The 13,801-nt window shown below is 39.8% G+C and overlaps 1 protein-coding gene across 2 annotated transcripts; it reads right to left on the bottom strand.

Annotated features, from left to right (window-relative positions):
* Positions 1 to 9: 9 nt before the first annotated feature.
* Positions 10 to 7,270, bottom strand: LOC308410226 (Golgi reassembly-stacking protein 2-like). Of its 2 annotated transcripts, none has more exons than XM_080903415.1 (10): positions 6,995 to 7,270; positions 5,411 to 5,491; positions 5,133 to 5,336; positions 4,947 to 5,033; positions 4,724 to 4,857; positions 3,516 to 3,648; positions 3,283 to 3,412; positions 2,998 to 3,081; positions 2,746 to 2,859; positions 10 to 737 (listed from the first exon to the last, which is right to left on the bottom strand). In XM_080903415.1, the coding sequence occupies exons 1-10, from the start codon at positions 7,253 to 7,255 to the stop codon at positions 529 to 531; spliced, it is 1,437 nt and encodes a 478-aa protein (XP_080759541.1). In that variant the 5' UTR covers positions 7,256 to 7,270; the 3' UTR covers positions 10 to 528. The 2 variants fall into 2 exon arrangements, with proteins under 2 accessions (XP_080759541.1, XP_080759542.1); XM_080903416.1 differs by having other exon boundaries at positions 4,724 to 4,854.
* Between the last annotated feature and the right edge of the window lie 6,531 nt (positions 7,271 to 13,801).

Here is a 13,801-nt window from a genome sequence, read left to right as displayed (position 1 = left end):
AGGCTAACATTGAGAAAATACATCAGTTTAATCAAGGTAACAATATTTCACTTTACAAATAATTTCATACAATACAAGAAAACAATGTCTGCAATCCTGCAGCCAGCAAGCCTTGTTTTCTAATGGAAGATCCCCAGTAGTATAAGTTATAGTTGAGCCCTCCCGTTAAGTAGTGTAATCCTTGAAGATGCGAAGACGCTGATTTGCACAATTTGAATAACCCATGTTCCATATTTTAAAAAGAATTTAAATGTCCTCTATCACAGAACAACTTAAACTCCAAAATGCTCTCAAAGTTCCTTTAACTGCCTTCAGACGCAGGGCTTTTCTTCTGACACACCATTTCCAGGACAAACTGGATGCCCTGCATTTAATACCAGTTCCATTCTTGCAGCCGAGCTCGCACAACAATCCTGATGGTCTGTTTGCACGTGGAATTTGTCAGCCGAGTGCTGGGGTGAATGGTCAGATTACACTGTGTAAAGACTCTACAGAGAGCATGCCAACATCTTCAATTTTTGCTTTCTGTTAAGATGAGTCTGCAGACATTGTAATATTTATTGATCCAGAGGTGGTCACTGATGGGGAGTTGGGGGTTTTGGCATGAAAACTGTTCATTAGCATAGTGGAAGCAGGCGAAGTACTGGCAAAGACTGGGGGTGAAACAAAGTTGGATAGGGGAGGAGTTGCACTGGGGGCTACACCTGGCAGGTTAATTGCTGAAAGAGGTGGAAGACCTGCAGAAGATGACACAAAACCCTTCCGTTAGCAAAATTGTAATTTTACTTTAACAACATTAGCTCTTGGACACTACACTTCTACTTTTCCTGCCTGGAGACGACACTCAGTATTAAAGAAAAGGCTCAGACGGTGTTTGCTTCCATTTCAACCAATCCTGGAAAGATGCCTTTGTAAAGCACTTTCAGTGAGGTGTGAGTCAGAATCCAGTTTCTGTGCAACAATGCATTTGAATATTAAAGGTAAGTTACTCTTCCACAACTTTAGTTTAAATATAAACACTAAGCAAATTTCACATGATTTAAAATGATCGACTTAGTAATTGGTTTAACCCTTTCACCCTTGGACGCCTACCAGGGGTAACCCTTTTCTGAACCGAACACTTTCGGTCATTTCAGGTGTGCATCAAAAGTTAGTGAGGGTGATTTCTGCCTTGGTTGTCAAACCACATCTTAATGGATATATACTGTGGTGTCAACTCATCATTAAGGATACAGGGTGGTTATCAGATGTCATCTTTATGATAAGGGGATTGATTCTCAGTAAATCTTGAGAATAACTTTGAGTTCGGTATCTTGTCCAAGGATACTACGGCTTACAGATCGAGCCACCAACCTTCAGATTAGTTGATGATCTGCTACACTGATCTGCAGCTATCCCTTTTATAAGGTAAAAGAGTTAAAGGTCCTTTAGACTGCAGTTGCAAACATGTGGATGGGAGGAAAAGTAAAGGAAATGTTTGACCCTTCCAGTTATGGATTCTAGTATGCCACGGGGGACAATTAAAAAGATTGATCACGATGGTAGTAGACTCTTCTATGATGACATTATCCATCTACATGGCTCAAGGGGTCAATAACATGCTTATGGAAATGATAACAATGAGAATTGTATCCTCACATTTCAAACTAATTGGACACCTCGGGGAGATTTTTAATTGACTTTAGTTCTCTCTATCATGAGTCCCAAATGAGGGAATATCTTTTGGAAGAATAGTATTCTAAAGACTAAACATTCAATGCAAAGACTAGTTGAAGCTTTTCTAGGAGGATGTCTTATACCCACACTATACTCAGTTTTACTTTTGTCATCTGTCAAGTCTCAAGAACATTTTGGCTAGTTCGAAACAGTTTACACAGGGGTCAGAGGTGAAGCTGGTTGTCTGCCAATCAGATGTTTGGTGGCTCGATCCCTGGCTCTTTCAATCCACTTGTCAGTTTATCCTTGGGCAAGATACTGAATCCAGACTTGACCCTGATGCTGTGTTTGAATGTTATAACCACGTAGACATAGATAACCCACATTTAATAACCAATTAATCAGAGGATCCAGTAAAATGACATAATACACTAGTCAACATGACACATCTGAAGTATGTGTCAAAGCCTAGAGGAAAAATATGAATGGACACAAACAATGGAGGCAAAAATAGAAATGTTTACAGAACTGTAAAAGAAGAAAACCTGTTTTTCTTTTTTTAAATACTTGTTTCCTCTTCCAACCGTTAGAATTTACCAGGTTGAACTGTTGGATACATCTTTGCACAATGTCTCTGTCACTTAACTGTGTTATGAAAAGATCATGTCAAGACTAGAAATGGGAGAAGGAGTGATGTTAATAAGTCAAACCTGTTCCAGAATTTTCAAGGACACTTAAAAGTCAGTCAATCTAAATCCTATAGCCAAGTTTCACTAAATCGCTGCTATCTCAATATTAAAAATAAACCCTTAAACATTTGTTTCTATAAACAAATGTTGGGAACACCAAAAACAGCGAGCCTGCCATCACACTTTTAAAAGCTAAAATGTTACTAAGCTGGGCGTGTTCCATCAAAGTCACTCAGTAGTAATAAACTGTATTTAGCTGGACTATTCTCAGCTGCCTGTGGTCGTTACACTGTACGTCTTTACAATACATTTCTAATTTGCATTGGATAGTAAGAAAGCAAAATATCAGCGTTAGCCTTTACATCCGAACCCAAGCATGCTTGACAGAACACATTTATACCTGCGGGCTGTATTCCAACTCCCGGTGGCAATGCATGACTCACATCTGGCAATGAGACATTTAGGTTTGGTAGATTAGGAAAAGGTGAAAGACCTCCAGGTAGGGGCATTACGCCTATGCAACAAAAAGAAAAGGGAGAAAAAATAGACAGGTGTAGCAGACTCGCATCATGGATCATAAAGTATGAATTTTACAGACTGTACTTGGCACAAAAACTGGGGAGCTATGAACACCCAATGTAATTTAACCAACCTGGTAGCGTTGGAGCAGGACTGACAGACAGTGGAACAGTTTGTGAGAGGGGTACTTGGTTGTGCAGCGGGACAGCAGGAACTCCTGAAATTATATAATCATATGTTTTATTACATGAGAAAGCGACAACAAGGAGGAGATATTATAGGTTTCTAAATGCCTTTAACTCTTGTTGTTCTGTTATTCCACTTAGGTTTCATTTGAACTACTAATTAATTTCCGTGAGATTTCATCCTCAGATCAGCTCAAATTGTAAATGCTAAAGAGTCAGAGAGGACAGTGTACCTGTATGACTGCTCAGGACCGATGTTGGGTTTGAGCTGACGGACAAGCTAGCGAGACCTTGCTCCAATCCCGTCGAAGCAGAAGACGACACAGCAATTGGAACAGTTGGAACGACGGCAGAGAGGTGGACCTGGTAACCAACAGTGTTTTGTACATTTTAACAAAAGCTGGAAGCCAGACAGCATCAAAATGAGATTTACTTCTGGATGCAGTTATTAAAGATGCCAACTTACCTCTGTGAAGCCATCTTTTGGTGAAGGAGGTGGTTCGTAATGAGTCTGTACTGGTAAACTGATCTTCTTACCCTCAGCAAATGGCAGGGTAGGTATCCTGTGCAGGTAACCGTAGCCAATCCCACAGCCTAGACTGCATGGCAGAAATAGAGCAATACTGTGAAGGGGCAGCATCAGAAACATTGTAAAAGAAAAACCTGACACTCAAATTACAGTAGAACTTTTTCAACAATCAAACCCACTGAAACTCAAGATACACCTAAACGTAGGGGTATCATTTTTCTTGGTGGAATGATTCATAACTTTCTACATGTGTAGCAGAAGTATACTCCATCACTTTCTTAGTACTGGGTTGAACCCACTTCTGCCTTTATAATTGCCTTAAATCTTCATGGCACAGATTCAAAAAAAGCACTGAAAACATTCCTCAGACACTCTGCTCCATATTAACATGATAGCACCAAACAGTTGCTGTAGATTTGCTGCATAACCATGATGAGAATCTCCCGTTCCACCACTTTGGATTGAGCTCTGAAACTCTGGAGGTCATTTAAGTGCGGGGAACTCATTGTCATGTTCAAGAAACCAGTTTAAGATGATGTGAGCTTTGTTACGTGTCACAGAGGATGGGTAGACTTACAGGGATGGATATGGTCAACAACGACAGGCCATAGCATTAACGGAAAAAAAAAAAAGGTTCGTTGGTACTTAAAGTGTGCCAAACGGCAGGATGAATCCATGCTTTTGTGTTGTTTACACCAAGTTTTGACCCTATCATCTGAATGTTGCAGCAGAACTGACTCAATAATGGGAATCTTTTTCAAATCCTATAGTGTCTAATGTCTAAAGAGTTTGTGTTCTTAGCTTATTTGAGTTATTGATGCCTTGCTATCAGCTTGAAGCAGGCTGACCATTCTCCTCTGACCTCTGACATCAACAGAAGTTTCAGAAATACTCATTAGCCCATCTGGCACCAACAACCACACTAACAAAGGCAGCATATGGCTTTGCATTCAGCACTTATATATCAAACACAGTTTTTAAATCCAGAAATGAAAATAAAAACATAGCCTAGAACAAATTCTGCACTTAAATAAACTAGCAGGATTGACTGTAAACTCCTCTCTTACGTAATATCAAGAAAGCTCACAGATTTTAACCAGCAACAGAAACTGTGTGGATCTTTTTTTTTTTAGTGACTGTCATACCTGCCTTCTCCACCCCAGTCAGAGTTTGGGGTGATGACCACCTCGCGGCAGTTGTCTGCGTCTGTGTTGTAAACGTAGAGCTTTAGCTCCTTCCCTTCATGTGTTTCAATGAGGGAAAACAGATCTTCGCTCTGCTTAAAAACCACAAAAATACACATCAGGTTAACTTGTTCCTGGTTTAATTCCTGCATTAAAAAATAAAAATAAAATCTTAAGCAGGCACCTCAGTCATGGCGGTGTCCACTCCTATAATGTAGTCTGCATGCGGCCTCAAACCTGCCAGGGATGCAGGAGAATTCGGCTCCACTTCCTGGACTCAAAAACATGCAGCTATCAACACATGAGATCACAGAAATAAATAAGAACACCCCCCCAAAAAAAGCAGCCTCAGACAGAACCTAACACTCACCAAGACATGCCAAACATTTTCATTGGCTCCCTCGAAGCTGCAGAAGCGAATGCTGACTCCCAGAAGCCCCTGGCCGCCCCACATGTTGCTGGGCGTGACCGTCGTCTCCCGCACTGCCAGCGTCTTGCTGCTATACAACAACATCTTGACGGGCTTCTCCACGTTCATCTTCAGCAGCTCTTTCAGGGTGTCATTGTCCCTGTTCTGTAAAGAAACCAGTATATCCAAATGATTCCTAGGAATATCCGTGACTAACACTGACCTAACCGGAAACTCACCAGCCGAGTGTCGCAGATTGAGATGATAAAATCAAAGAATGGCTCCAGTCCCGCACGGCGACCGGGAGAATTCTCTTGCACCTACAGATTAGAAGGCGGTCAGAAGGTTTTCAAGTAAAGCAGGTTAATGCCAGTCTTTTAAATATCTGCACACAGGTCCTTGTCACAAAGGACGAGCAGCATTCAATGAAAACCTGTACATCTCTGTTTTGGCAAACACTCCTGTGTAGTTTAACATTCCTCTCACTGGTTTAAGACTAGTGTGTCAAGTGAGGTTTCCAAGAAGACTCATTAGTCTCCTTCTTGGAAACTAGCCTTAACTGGTTATTTTACTCCTTCTCACATACAAAGTCTTGAATCTTCAGGGCATATTGTCTTTTAAGGACCTCATATTACCATAATAACCTAACAGAGCACTTCACTCTCAGATGGCTGGGTTACTTCTGATACCAAAAGTTTCCAAAGTAGAATAGGAGGCCAAGCCTTCAGGTATCAGGCCGCTCGCTTTCTTTTCACGGTTTGGATTTAGGAGACAGGCATCCTCTCTACATTTAACATTAGCTTCAAACTGGCCTTTTTTTGATAAAACCACTAAAACCATCCCTTTGCTATGCCGCTATAGGTTCAGGGCTGGTGTGGGACTGCCTGTGATGCACTCTTTCTTATCTCCACTCCCCAGGTGTTTATTTTCCTTCCTCCCTTTCTTAGTATCCTTCCCACCATCATCTAGGTACGCCTAGAGCTGATCACCTGTTTGTTGGGGCAAGTGTTTTTATGAGTTGTTGTTGTCTTATTGCAACTTCGTGTCCCTGAATTGTATTTAAAGTATCTTTTTAAGAATTTTTAAAGGCTTTTCTAAAACAAACTGAGCTAATGACCCACTGTGAATGAATTATGTTCAAAGTGATCCTTTTTTCTTAATGATCCTTGATCAGTGGGTCTGATTGGACACAGATCTTTGAAGCACAAAATGCAAACATTTAGCATTTTACTTTTAGTGTGGCCCATTTTCCCTGCGTGTAATCTGGTGATGAAACTCTTTAAAAGCTTGGACTGACTGGTGGAGTATAACGTTTTCAAATGAAAACAGTCACACACACCCATTTCCATAAATCACGTATAGCAGCCACACCGGTTATTCTGGCATCATCCAGTCTGCTGGGGAGTGAGGGGGGACATCTGCTGATTGTCTCACAAACTGCACGTCTGAATGACAATTAACCGTGTCCAGTTTCTAATATGGATATATATCATTTAAACAGTGTAGACCGAGAGGCTATTAGCAAGCTCACACATCAGCGGTTGGTGCTAGAGAGTGGGCGTAGCAGGAGCTTCCATTCAAAGGCGGGGACAGCTAGCCGTTTACAATAAAGACAACGAGCTATGTGAAGAGATTTCTGGGTGTGTCTGAGTCCTCCTCGGGGTCTGTGTCAAACACAAGTCTCTACTAGCATCAGCATTTAGCCAGTAGTAGAGGTCGCTTCCTCTAAAGGAAAAATAACCCTTCTATCCTATCGTTAGCTGCTCCTCCGCGGGCTAACAGGAGGTCACAGTCCGTACGTCCACATTAAAATGTTCTCTTACCCTGAGGACGTGGTATCCCTCTTTGCCTCCACCTGGTATCTCGACGCTCGGAGAGCCTCCCATGCTTCCCCGAGTGCGACAGTCAGGGTGGGACTGACACCTGTGCTGGTTAGTTAGGTGATTAGTTAGCAGGCGGCTCGGATCATGCCGCGTTTCCTGTGGCTTTGGTTTCCCAGGACTTCCGCTCATGAGGATGATGATGATAGTGAAGAGGAGGAGGAGCGGGAGGTGCATCCCTCTGTGGTAGCAGGGTTTCATCATCTGTGTCTTTTGAGGTCTGATTATTTGTAAAGTAATAAGATTATGGGCGGAGAGGCTTTAAGCTTTAAATCTGGGTGCTTCAGGGCAGGGGGACCTAATGAGGACGATATTTTGGTGTAATTTCAAATAAGATGTTTCCTGCCTGTGAGCTTTTGCAAAATATGTTTGTTGGCCTTCATTATTTTAGCATAATATTAAATATTCTTAAATAACCGGGTTTATTAAGGGCGCAAAACCCAGGGGCAAGTAGTCTGAATCCATGGTGGTTATAAAATATAAATCATGACATATGCGATGCATTGTGGGGAAGCAGGTTAAGCACATGAAGGGGGAAAAGTCTCCCAGCAGATATATACTTTTAACTTAATCTAGCCACTTTCTTGTGAGGCAAGTCAAACAAGAGAAGCCCAGGTCATGTCTCAACATGAGCAGTGTGACTGGTAACACCTCCATGAGCCAGCTGGTTGTGAAAACAAGGGATTCTGCTCTGTGTGCACAGTTGAAAGTCGGAAACAGCCTCTTCCACCTCCAGATCACGTAGTCTACCTCACCAGCAGGACTTGACTCATGACTAAAAATGTCCTCTTTCTCACTGACATTTTCAGATTAGGAAACCAGACAGTGTGGAGAACAGGAAAGACTGAAATAAGACAGGACGTCACACCCAGTTTCAAGCTTGTCACGTGCCGTGTGTTTGCTTAATTGTTTTTAGTGATAGTTTCATTTAGTTGAAATCATTTGAATCTCTTGGGTTGTCATTTTCAAATCATGTCTGGTGTCGTTGTTTGCACTTGTTGTTTGCTGTTCTTAAATAAAGTGACTTGTGATATTTAAGGTTTGTGGCCTTTCAAAGTTTGTCTGGGGATGTTTTATTCATGCTGAGATTCACCAAATTAAGCGTGAGGTCACATTTTGACAATCGTAATTTAAAAAAATGTGCTGTAGTCCAGTTAAGGCTTCTTTTGCAAATGACCAACCCATGCACCATGAAGATAGAGGGATTTAGTTTGCAGTGCTGTTTGACTAATGCTGAGGATTTTGAATTGTGGATAATTTGTATTTCAATTACATATTATATACATTTTGTGGCTTAAAATTACAAAAATTGGAGAATTGCTGCATTACTGCCTTCTGCAAACACAGTATCAGTTGTCATGCTTTGCCAAAGAGCACGGTGCTACAGTTTAAGATCCTGTCCTGTCACCTTCTGTAACATCAACTTGACTGAGAAATGTCTGTAGAATTCTTAGTTTATTCACATCATGGCTGATTTCATTTCAGTATAGCTCTGCCAGAGCAGATAGGAGAGACCGAAGATGAAAAAAACTATCTCTATGATCAAACTGTGATGGGAGAGATCATCAGCTCTATAAAGAGCATGAGCTCACCGAGTAGATTAATGCATATAAATTTGAATATCTCTGTAGTGCAGCAGCTCTTATCAAATAATTTGAAATAAACTTGCTCGGCGCTGTTATTCCCCTCATCAGTCATCAGTTATCCTGTCAGTCTCCAGATCCACAAGAGCTCACCCTGATTGTGTGTCTATGCAGGCTGTAAGCTGGATTGTGATGTAAGACAGGAAGTCAGGCTTTACTCTAATAAATTCTGAGAATAATGTTTTATTCTTTATACTGAAATAATAAAAATACAAATAAGGATTGCAATTTAATTCTGATTTTACAGTTTATTTCATGTAAAAAAAAAATTAGGAAACAGTGAAAATGGAAAAGAAATTCAGTTTTCTTAATTATGAAAATACTGAAATGTGTATAACAAGTTTTTAAAAAAATCACACGTTTCCAAGGAAACAACAGAAAAGTTTAACACATACGCAAATGCAAATATTACTAATGTTCCCAGTAGGTTCTGCTATGCTTTATGTTTAGGACTAAAAGGCAAGCTATGGGATGTAGCAGTAATTGTCGTAAGCTGTCAACATTCACATGTATATTTTTTTAATGATACAAAAACTTCTTAAAATCCTGCTCAGTCTTTGCATTTTAGGGATGGTAAGCATTCAACCTGCTAAACATCAGCATGTCATATTAGAAAGCATTCAGCTCCAAGCAGACTATAAGAACCGCATCACAGGGCTGCAAGAGCAACATTCCTGCATTAGTAATTAAACCAAACAATAAGATGCTCAGTAAGAATTCTGTTTGCTGATGTAAAAGATGGAAAACATTTTTAGTTATGCATTTTTTTCTCTTAGACAATCAGTATTTTTTCTGTTGTTAGATGACTGTGACTTTAAACTTATAAGGTATTAGTTAAACCCCGCCCCCAAACCTTTGAAGGTTCAACGTCAAAGAAAAGTGGATGACGTCACAGTGGCTGCAGCCGAACGTGGGCGGGGCTTAAACCTATATAAAGGAGCCGTCCAGACTCCCAAGCATTTGGTTTACAAAGAGCACACATGCCTAGTCCAACTCCAACCAGCCAACAATTTATTTCCTCTTCTACATTTCAGAGTCAGAGAAATAGTAATACAAACTTAAACATGACAACTCCACACAGTAACACCTCAGTGGAAACATGGAAGTCCTTAAGTGACCACTTTTTTGGTACAATTGTACCACAGTGGCAATCTCTGCAGTTCAACCCAGAGTACTGCAACACTGAGCTGCCTTCCACTTTGCTGAAAGACATGTTGAAACTTTGTTCCATGTTAGAGGACGCAATGGACACAACCGTGGAGAAGGGAGATCCAGTGTCCACGCAGACTGATGAGGCCTTCTCTTCACTCAGTGGACACAGAGTCCCCTGAGAAAACAGAAGAAACAGGAGCAAAGGACAGCATCCTGAAAGAAATTTCTGTAGATGACCACGGTGATAATGAAGAAACAGAAACTCCAGGACTGGAGGACTCTTCAGACTCAAAAAACCTCAAGCTGCATTTGACTGCAGAGGAGAGCAGTCTTGATAAAACATCCACAGCTGACAGTGAAATATCACTGCATCGTGCACCAACGCCACCTAACATATATCTAAATGTTTTTATTGGTTTTAGTGATTCATCTGAGGAAGAAGCATCTGTGTCGTCCCAGATGTTTCTTCCTCAAACCCTCACCGCAGCCACAGTGGAACCGAAGAAGAGCTTTTTGAAGAAAAACTACTCAAAAGACTTGGACAACATAGAAGCTTCCCCCCTGGAAAAGCCTGTGAAGAAAACACTACATAGGTCAGTCCATAAGTCTGATTCAGATTTTGGTTCTTATGATGTCACTCTGGCATCTGATTATCTGTCTGAAGAAAAGATTTGTGTTTATAAAGTTATTCAGTTGGTAGTTTCAGAGGCCGCAGGCAAAGCCTCGTCTAAATACAAGGACTTCACACGGTGCCACAACTCCGACTCTATCAGCGATCGCCTGCTTGAAAAAATCTGGCCTCAGATTGACGAGAGGGATTTGGATCTATCTCCAAAAAGGCTGACCAATATCAACAAGGACATTTTCACCAATCTTTGCAAAGCACATAACTGCAAGGAGAAGTATTTGATTTTATGTCTGAGGGAACAGCTTGACGATATTACTGTCCCAACATTTACAAAACACCTGTTGGCCTTACCAAAAAGAGTACTCACTATATATAAAAACCGAGAAGAGTACGTAAAAGTTGTTGAAAGCTTCACTAAAGATTTGGTTCTGCACGCTATAAGCAACGCAAATGAGGCAAGGAAATTGCCTCCAGGGGCAGATAAAGCCATCATGAACAGGTTTACCCACAGGATTTGGGCTAAAATTTTGTCCCAAAAGCTTAAAATGTCCTTAGAGAACACTGAAGAAGTCAGTGTGAAAGTGTACAATGAACTCCGGCAAAAGTGGAAAAATCCAAACACTGTCCTGGAGTTAATGTTTAATGGCCAAGACAATATTGAAAACGTGATTGTCAAAAGTTTCAAAAGAAATGCCCCATTGAAGAGACCTAATTTCTTCTCTAGGGTTTTCTCACGAACACGTTAAAGTTTACCTGACACCTGCATCTAAAAAGCTGCGTTTTCAAAAATACCTGGGTACATGTGGACGTAGCCTAGATGCATTACATTTTTATTATAATTCTTCATTGTTAATGTTAAAACCAGACTACTTTAAAATAATTGTCTCATGAACCACCTGGTTGATAATAATTTCACCACATTACATTATAACATTTTTCTGTCCTTTATTCCGTCTTCCTTCTCTCACCCCAACCGGTCGCAGCAGATGGCCGCCCCTCCCTGAGCCTGGTTCTGCTGGAGGTTTCTTCCTGTTAAAAGGGAGTTTTTCCTTCCCACTGTCGCCAAAGTGCTTGCTCACAGGGGGTCATATGATTGTTGGGTTCTGTACTATTGTAGGGTCTACCTTACAATAGAAAGCGCCTTGAGGCAACTGTTGTTGTGATTAGGCGCTATATAAATAAAATTGAATTGAATTCAAATAAAAATGAATTTAAAAAAAAGTTTTAAAAGTGTACTTAGTTTTATTTGCTGTCAATTTGCCTAGAATGGAATATCAGATTAGAACGGCCTCTAAAATATAATATTTAATTTATTAAATAAATCAAATGATTTACAGAAAATAAAATTCAAAAACACTTTCATTTTCACTGTATCTGTATGGCTATAGCGGAGCTGTTATTATTTTGCCTGTTTGTCAGTGCTGGTACGAACCCCGTTGGTGCTGTGTTGATCCTTTTGCAGAGGTTTGAAGTTTCTTTCGATAAATCTGAGTCAGTTTGGGTCGATGCTCAGTGTATTTTTCCACAACAATCTTGGTGACGAGGATGAGATTTCTTGAGTGATTTTTGTTCTCTACTTTCATTTTGATTCCAGGAAACCTGCAGGTAGACTCAATGAGTCTGAAAGAGCGCTTATGTCTGAGCAAAGTATGGAGAAGGCGAGTGCGTGGCAACTGAGATCAGACAGAGTCGCCGCTGAAATCTCAATTATTAAAGAATCCAGAGTGGAGAGCAGCTGAGACCAACTTGAATTTCAGATTTTATTGAGGGTTTTTAAGGGGCAAGTATGATTAAGAACTGTAAAGTTACCCGGCGTTTGGTAAGGGTGTCAGCCATTCAGAGAAGTTCTGTAAACCGACAAGCACCTGATCAAACTACAAGGGTGCGCCTTGAGAGGTTCAAAGGTTTATTTTTATTCTTTTCATTGTTGGTTGTGGACATCTTAACTGTATAAACAACACACTGATTATACAGTTAAGATGTCCTTTTGTAATAATTACAGTTGGACCAAAATCAGCTCACAAAATGCTATAAGAAAGAAATGTTTTGATAAAATATAAAGTGTGGTAAGTGATAGTAAAATAATGAAATATATAAGAAAGTCAAATGTGTAAAATTATAAAATAATATTGCAAAACCTAGTATGAACCATAACTAAGGTTAAATTACTATGATGTCCGCCCCAAATTTGTCAACAGATGCTGGGATCACCAAAAATAGTGCCAGGAGTTTCATACAGATGTGGTGAGAAGTTTAGAGGCTCTTATAATGATTATGAATATTATATTGTAGTTTGGGGCTTTTAATGATTTCTCTAACTTTACAGTATACATTTTAATGACTTTAAAAAGGAAGAATTGGGTGCAGAAGTTTGAATTTATTCACACAGGGTAAAAAGTATACATACAAGCTCAAGTATACCCATATGGAAAAGAAATAGAAAAAACTTATAAAAGACTTGCATAAGATGTGGCCTACTTCATATAGTGAATCATATAAGGCTTATGCGATTCACTCATGAAGGTGGCCACTTTCTCATTACTTTCATATATTGTTTTAGTAAGTATCCAAAATATACAAGTTTCATGTATATAATTTTTCAAGGGATCTTATATCTGTTTTCACTCTTGTATGCTTTTCATACAAGTTTCACACAAGACAGATACAGACTTTATAAGATTTATGTATATATCGTTTCCATATGGGTATGCATGCACCCCACCTTAAGCTATATTAAGATAACAATGAATTAATATCAGTAGATAGGAATACAAACTTCAGTCTAAGTAAAAACAAACCCCAACAACTTTTAATCGTACTCAGCTTGAATCTGAATAAAAAGAAGCAAAATAAAAAATATCTATGTCCTGATGCCTACATTAAAATTTAGGGAACACCTAAAATGTCCAATTGTAATTTGATATACAATGAAAAATTACAGTCTTTGAATTATGCATTTATTTAAGCAAATACAAAATAATTTGAAAATATCATGTGGTGAAATTATTATTAACCAGTCTGCTTTAAGAACAACATTTACAATGGGTAATTTAAATTAATAGTTTATGCCATTTAAATGTCATGCAGCTGTGTCAGAGATTAGCTTAAACCCCGCCCCCAAACCTTTGAAGGTTCAACTTCAAAGGAAAGTGGATGACGTCACAGTGGCTGCAGCCGAACGTGGGCGGGGCTTAAACCTATATAAAGGAGCCGTCCAGACTCTCAAGCATTTGGTTTACAAAGAGCACACATGCCTAGTCCAACTCCAACCAGCCAACAATTTATTTCCTCTTCTACATTTCAGAGTCAGAGAAATAGTAATACAAA

The sequence above is a fragment of the Rhamphochromis sp. 'chilingali' genome (genome assembly GCF_963969265.1).
Source record: "Rhamphochromis sp. 'chilingali' genome assembly, chromosome: 14".
NCBI lineage: Eukaryota > Metazoa > Chordata > Actinopteri > Cichliformes > Cichlidae > Rhamphochromis > Rhamphochromis sp. 'chilingali'.
The sequence above is the reverse complement of the archived record's forward strand: the minus strand, read 5'-3'. Positions and strand labels throughout refer to the sequence as shown.

Bases quoted from the DNA above. Each gene is read 5' to 3' on its own strand.
- LOC308410226 (XM_080903415.1), bottom strand. From the start codon at position 7,255: ATGATGAAACCCTGCTACCACAGAGGGATGCACCTCCCGCTCCTCCTC. The intron at 5,034-5,132 runs GTGAGTGTTAGG...TTTTGAGTCCAG, and splicing joins AAAATGTTTGGCATGTCTTG to GAAGTGGAGCCGAATTCTCC. The intron at 3,649-4,723 runs GTATGACAGTCA...TCTGCCATGCAG, and splicing joins GACTGGGGTGGAGAAGGCAG to TCTAGGCTGTGGGATTGGCT.